The sequence below is a fragment of the Brachypodium distachyon genome, chromosome 5 (assembly GCF_000005505.3).
Source record: "Brachypodium distachyon strain Bd21 chromosome 5, Brachypodium_distachyon_v3.0, whole genome shotgun sequence".
NCBI lineage: Eukaryota > Viridiplantae > Streptophyta > Magnoliopsida > Poales > Poaceae > Brachypodium > Brachypodium distachyon.
Genome location: NC_016135.3, coordinates 17,310,507 through 17,316,904, shown reverse-complemented (window position 1 = coordinate 17,316,904; position 6,398 = coordinate 17,310,507). Strand labels below are relative to the sequence as shown.

General features: G+C 48.3%; 1 protein-coding gene across 1 annotated transcript; it reads right to left on the bottom strand.

Moving 5' to 3' along the window:
* Nucleotides 1-1,701: 1,701 nt before the first annotated feature.
* Nucleotides 1,702-3,853, bottom strand: LOC100823533 (BTB/POZ and TAZ domain-containing protein 1). The gene is made up of 3 exons (XM_003579943.4): nt 3,399-3,853; nt 2,553-3,295; nt 1,702-2,119 (listed from the first exon to the last, which is right to left on the bottom strand). Exons 1-3 carry the CDS (start codon nt 3,498-3,500, stop codon nt 1,951-1,953), a joined length of 1,014 nt encoding a protein of 337 aa, XP_003579991.1. The 5' UTR covers nt 3,501-3,853; the 3' UTR covers nt 1,702-1,950.
* Between the last annotated feature and the right edge of the window lie 2,545 nt (nt 3,854-6,398).

The window sequence follows — 6,398 nt, the reverse complement described above, 5'->3', positions numbered from 1 at the left end:
ATGCTGACTGGGCTGGATGCTTAGATGATAGAAGGTCTACTTCAGGCTACTGTGTATCGGTTGGTGGTAATCTTGTTACTTGGAGGAGCAAGAAACAGAGTGTTTTCGCTCTGTCCACAGCAGAAGCTGAGCTTAGATCAATGATAGCAGGCTTATGTGAATTAATGTGGCTAAGAACACTACTGACTGAACTTCAGTTGTATGATGATGCACCCCTTCAACTTTATTGTGATAATCAGGCTGCTATCAATATAATCAATGACCCAGTTCATCATGATAGAACAAAGCATGTTGAAATAGACATACATTTCATTAAGGAGAAACTAGATGAGGGAGCACTTCGAGTTAGCTTTGTTAAATCTGTAGATCAGCTAGCTGATGTTTTAACTAAAGGAGTTAGGGTGCGTTTAGTTAGGGTGCTTTTCTGCTTTTGCTTCCGAAAAGCAGAAAAAGCTAACCAAAGGGTTATTTTCCACAGCAAAAAGCAAAAAAACAATCTGCTTTTCGTAGTACAATTCTCAAAGTAGGTCCAGAGGTACTTTTGGTTGCTTTTCCTTGCCAACTTGGAGTTATTTACCCACCTTTGCCACCCATAAGTGAAAAACAATTCATTTTCTAACATGTCAGGGTCTCCCATCGAGCTCTTCCTCTGACTGGCCGGGAGGAACCCTAGCTCCGGCGGCCTCTCCACCGGTGGCGGTCTCCTCTGGCGGCGTCGCGCACCGCCCGACCCCGGCCTCCCGTCCAGATAATTACAAAAGCAAAAACAGTTGTCCTAACCAAACACGCTTCCTGCTTTTTCACAGCAAGAAAAGCAAAGCAGCTTTTCCACAGCAGAAAAAGCAAAGCAGCTTTCTCCAAAAGCAAAGCAGAACCAAACACACCCTTAGTGTTGTATCCTTTATGAAAATATGTGACAAGATGGGGCTAATAGACATATTTGCCCCATCTTGAGGGGAAGTGTTGGAGTTCCTTGTTTTATATATTAGAAAATTAGCAGGACTAATATGTAACTTGCTTCTTGTATATACATCCAGAAATGAATGGGGAAGGACCGAACCAATCGAAGCTTCAGGAAAAGTTCCCCAAAATCTTTCCCGTGTTGTTCGGTTCTTACTCCTGCGATTCCTAGCGCTGGTGATCTTGAAGCAGTCAATGAACAACAAGTTGGCATCGATCCAGCTCTCTTTCCGCATGTCACGAGTTAGATCTGCCGATCAAAACCTCAGAATCAGAAGCTACCGCTTCCTAGTACTAGGATCCAAGATATCTTCTCCGATCGGCGATGGCACGATCACTGCAACAGGGTAGGTCCTATGTTGAGACAAACATTTTAACTGCACGCACGAAAGCAACTGCCGACCTGTGACTGGAAAATGGGTTTCTCTCCCTCCCTGTCGATGGAAGATGGGCTGGTGAATTGGGAGTTGAATGCCGGCCGCAGGTTCACTGCGTGGTGGGGTCGTGCATGGGTCGTGTCGGTGGTTTCGAGTATCGGAGGAGACCTCTTTGAACGAATGGAAACCGTGGCACACTCATCGCATCCTTCCATCTTCCTACTCTGCCTTTGTGCTCGTCGCTTTGTGTGTGACATCGTGTGGTCGGGTCAAGCCGCTACTGAGAAGCATGGGTATTTTCGGAGGCGTGTATTGTAAACCATGTTGCAACGAAGGGCCTTGATCATGCCCTTTCCCCATCCTGTCATTCAAATATCACCATCCTACTCAATAAAATGTTTCTGTGAAGGCGCGGTATTACACCTTAACCGGGAGATCGAACACACCTATAACACTAACTGCATAATACTAATGTACAGCTTAATTCTCACCTCCAGGCTAAGCTTGGCCCACAAGACCAATGCCAAAATGGCATGATGTTTTGCTGGTTCTTGACGATTTACTGCAAAACCAAAGCATGCCAAGTTGGAAATGGCCATGTACGACTTTCTTCTCATCTCAACTTGGCCACTCTGCTGTTGTACCTCGCCCATGACATGGCCACAACCTCCGGCACCTTCCTATTGGTCAAGCAAGACATCGCCTTCGCCCTCGTCACCTTCTTCACCAGGAGCCGCCATGTCTTGTCCGTTTTCTCCGTCTGCGCCTTCGCCTTGAAATGGCTGCACAGAATTAACCAATCACGAATAAATTTGAGTTTACGGCCATCTGATATCACTGTCGTACGTTAAAAAAAAATCTATCAGGCATGCGTCAGACTCGTCATGTGAGTTTAGATGGAGATTTTTTGCAGAGTTGCCACAGCCGTGGAAGTCATTTTCATGGAAAAGCATGAAAGCTATGTTCAATTTCTCAATCCGAGCAACCGAATTCCTTTGGCGGAAAACGTATCGATCACGCCGGCCTGCTTTTCTTATTTGGTTGGTGATCTAGCGACATTTACCTGGACATATACCGTACTCTCGCCGGACGAGCTATAGTAGATGGATCTCGGTTGATCACAAATGTCTTGGTTATAATAACGAACTAATGGAGTAAGATCTACTGATTTACAATGCAAAAATATGTCTGGTTTTCCTGTTCGCGTTTCCTCACCTGCACAGCGGCACACGGCATGTCTGGTCGGTCCGGCCGCAGACGGAGGCGTGGAGGCGGAAGAGCTGCAGCATGCGCTTGCAGCGCGCGCAACCGCCCGGGGCGATCTTCTTCGCGCACGTCGCGAAGTGCCGCATCAGCAGCCGCAGGCCCTGGCACGTGCATTCCGCCCCCGCGCACGTGCCGGCGCCGGCGCCGTCCCCGAAGAAGACGTGCTCGAGCGACGCCATGGCCTCGCCGAGCTGCCGGCACGCCTCCTGCGCTGCCTTCTCCCTTGCCCACCGCTCCCTCCGCTGGTCGGCGTCCTCGAGCAGCTGGAGCAGCTGGAGCTCGAGCGCGGCGTCGTGGCGGCGCGCGAAGCGCCAGCCGTCGGACTGCTCGACTGCCGCGAAGTCCTTGGCCGCGAGACGCGCGCACCGCAGGTACAGCCGTGGCGCGTCGCAGAGCCCGGCGAGCTTCAGCATGTCCACGGCGCGCTCTGGGGCGAGCCGCGCCGACACGGACGCCTCGGCCGCCCGCTTCAGCCAGCCGACGCGGTACGCGTGCGCCAGGGCGAGCAGCTGCGCCCCGTGTGCGCCCACTAGATCTTCCTCGCCCGGCGCGACCTTGGAGGAGTAGAGGAAATGGAGGAACGCGCGGACGGCGTCGGTGGGCACGCCGAGGACGCGGATCGTGCACTCGGCCGCGCCCCACCCGCGCCGCGCCCTGTCGATCATCCGCTCCAGCACCGGCGACGCCGTGGCCTGTAGGTGTCGCCAATTTACAATGATTCAGTCATAACGCACAGGTCCATGGCCCAGAATTTAGCGGGGAAACTGAACAAAGATGATCGCTGGGCTGGCTTACAAGAACGTAGGAATGAGCGGCGATGCTCTGCCCGTCCGAGGTGACCACTCGCAGGTCCGCCGGCGACGCCCGCCGCGCATCGAAATCGGCGCAGAACGTCATCGATCCCCTTCGAAACTGCAACTAGTCAGGCCCCTCTTCAAGTCCCCGGGTTGCTTCAAGTCCCCGAATTGTCTTGATCAACAGGGCGAGCTGGATGTCTAGCAAAGAACAAAGAACTTGGGAAATCCAAGAGACGGGGCAGATGGATCGTTCTGGAAGGGGAACGGGAGGAATACAATACTGGGAAGAAGTCTCGAGCGCAGCGACAGCTATATAATGTCGTGGAGAAAGGAAGCCGACGATATGTGTGCACAGTGCGCACAGGACACAGCTAGACGCGGGCTGGAGCTGACGGCAGAGGATTAGCTCGATTGCGTTGGTTATTACGGGGTACCAAGTGCCAACAGGCAACAGCCAATCGCCGCTGATGCGTCGAGGCTGATGAGGCCGGATTTGACTAGTCAGACGGCTGAAGGAGGAGGATCCGAGTCAGCGAGCAGATCTCGGGGGGAAATGCCGTGGATGGGCCCACAGGCCATGGGTTCGCTAGGATGGGCCGACGGCGGCGATTGGGACACGTTGGTCCTTTGCGCGCCACGAGTTTGCGGTGGAAATATTTTGGGCCGTTTGGTTCCTTTTTGGGCGAGGAGTTGCTGACTCGGACACACGTTTTCGTTCCTGCATATTTTATCTGCTGTATGTACTCGCTTATTATACGGCTGACCAAACGCGGTATTAATCACAATTATTTATTGCACGTGTAACTTTATCCTCGATATATCTAAAAGGTGATCGAGCAAATATTTATAGCTCACCCATGCTGACATGTCTCAATTTAATATTAGTAGTTTGCTAGCCCCAATTTCATTTGGTAGAAATCAACGAAATCAAATTTGTAATAGCAGATTGAATTTAATATATGTGGTTACATGGAATTTCAGATTAAATTTCTGTGTCCAATTCCATAAGATACGATCCAAAATGAATTTTGAGACTTCAAACCTAAATAACAGAAGCCAAATGAACTGTTCGATCCTTCTTTCCAAGCGTACATAGACATATCTAGAGCGCATTGTTATTTCGGTGTTGTTGACAAACGCACGGCCTGCTTGTTCGTAATGTTCGAAAAAAATTGTGTGTCTCTATTTTCTTGGTCACGCCATTATGGCATTCCATTAAGACTAGCACATCTACTCCATTCCAAAATGTATGGCGTATAACTTTTGTTGACTTTCCACTCTTTCTAAAGTTCGACCAAGTTTAGAGCAAAATTTCAACATATAGAGTGTCAAAACAAGATACTACGGAAAATATTTCACAATGGATCTAATGATCCTCGTTTGACAACATAGATGTTGACATTTTTCGCTATATTGTTGGTCAAAGTTTACAAAGTTTAATGGTCAACAAAAGTTGTATGCCCTACGTTTTGGTACAAAGAGAGTAAACACATAATACAAAATGTAGATGCACATACACATGTACACACACTACTAAAACTAGCGTGGTGGAGCCTAAAATTGAGAAAGTCAATGGTTTTGGGCGTCTCGTCCCATTAAACTTACTCGCTGTGAGAATTTTCGATGGTATTGCGAAAAACAATTATATCAAGATGTTTTGACATTTAAGATCGTGTGTAATGGTTGGGTATGCATCATTTCGGCAATATTATATGAGGTGGAGATGCAATTTTTTAAAATAAAATACAAAAGTATGCGGTGTGATATGAGGATATTCGTATCTCAAAGCACGTTGTGTGGTGTGGATGGTATAGTACATGCGGATTTGCTTTTCCTTATAATACGCGGTTTTGCTTCCTCACTCCGCTCCTAAATATAAGAAGCCATAGCTTTTTTAAATCAAACATATTTAAGTTTTATCAAGTTTATAGAAAAATCTACCAACATATAAAACTCCAAATTAGTTTATTAAATCTGTCTTTATAATTATTATTTTATAGTATACTTATTTCATATTATAAATTTTAATGCTCCGACCATTGTGTAGGCACATGCGTATGTAGACCAAGCATCAACAAGTAACATGGATCTTTTTTTTTTGCGCGAGACAGGTAACATGGATCTAAGAGAGTAGATTTTTTATAAACTTAGTTAAACTGTAAGAATTTTTTTTGGCTTTGGACAAAATTAGAACTTTGTGTATTTAAGAACATAGGAATACAAGCAAATTTATAAGCGAGGCAATAGTGGCGTCACATGTTACCATTGTCCAGGTGATAGCTAGCCAATGCCATGCGCTGGTGGAACAGATCGATAGGCGTGGTAGGATATCAATATCAGTCAGCGTCACGATAAGCGAATCAAATCATGCATAGTACCCACTACCCACACGGATGACAAGCTAGAAACTGAGAGTACGGACGGACGGACGATAATTAAAGCGAGACCTGCAGCCGCTAACTATCCACCGACCCGGTTGGCCCAGGCCCCGTGCCATTGTTTGCCCCCGGAACACGACCGGGAAACCAAACTAGGGGAATCGCCCTTTTCTCTCTAAAAAAAAAAACAGGAGCCGCACCATGAGCACGCAACGGAAACACCGACTGTCAGATCGCGTCCGTGCAGCGACATATTTGCACGGCGCGGCGGCGCACCCACACCGTCCACGAGAGACGAGACACGCACGGCGCGCAAAATTACATCCGCCAACTTGGATCACCGTCTGATCGATCCGGGGCTGAACTTGATGCCTTGATTGCTGCGTGACCGGCTGCGAATCGAACCGAAGGCCTCGGTACGGCTTCCGTAAAACGTTGGGCGCATCTTGCATGCACGTCGCTGTAGCATGGAGGACTTTGGTATGTGACGAAAGGTGAAGAACGACAAGTCAGTATCACCAACACCGTTCGTTCTCGCGGGCGCTGATATTTCTGAGTGATTTTTCCCCCCAAGTAGCCAGGTCCCTTTCTCTGCGCATTTGTGCGTAGAGATCACACAT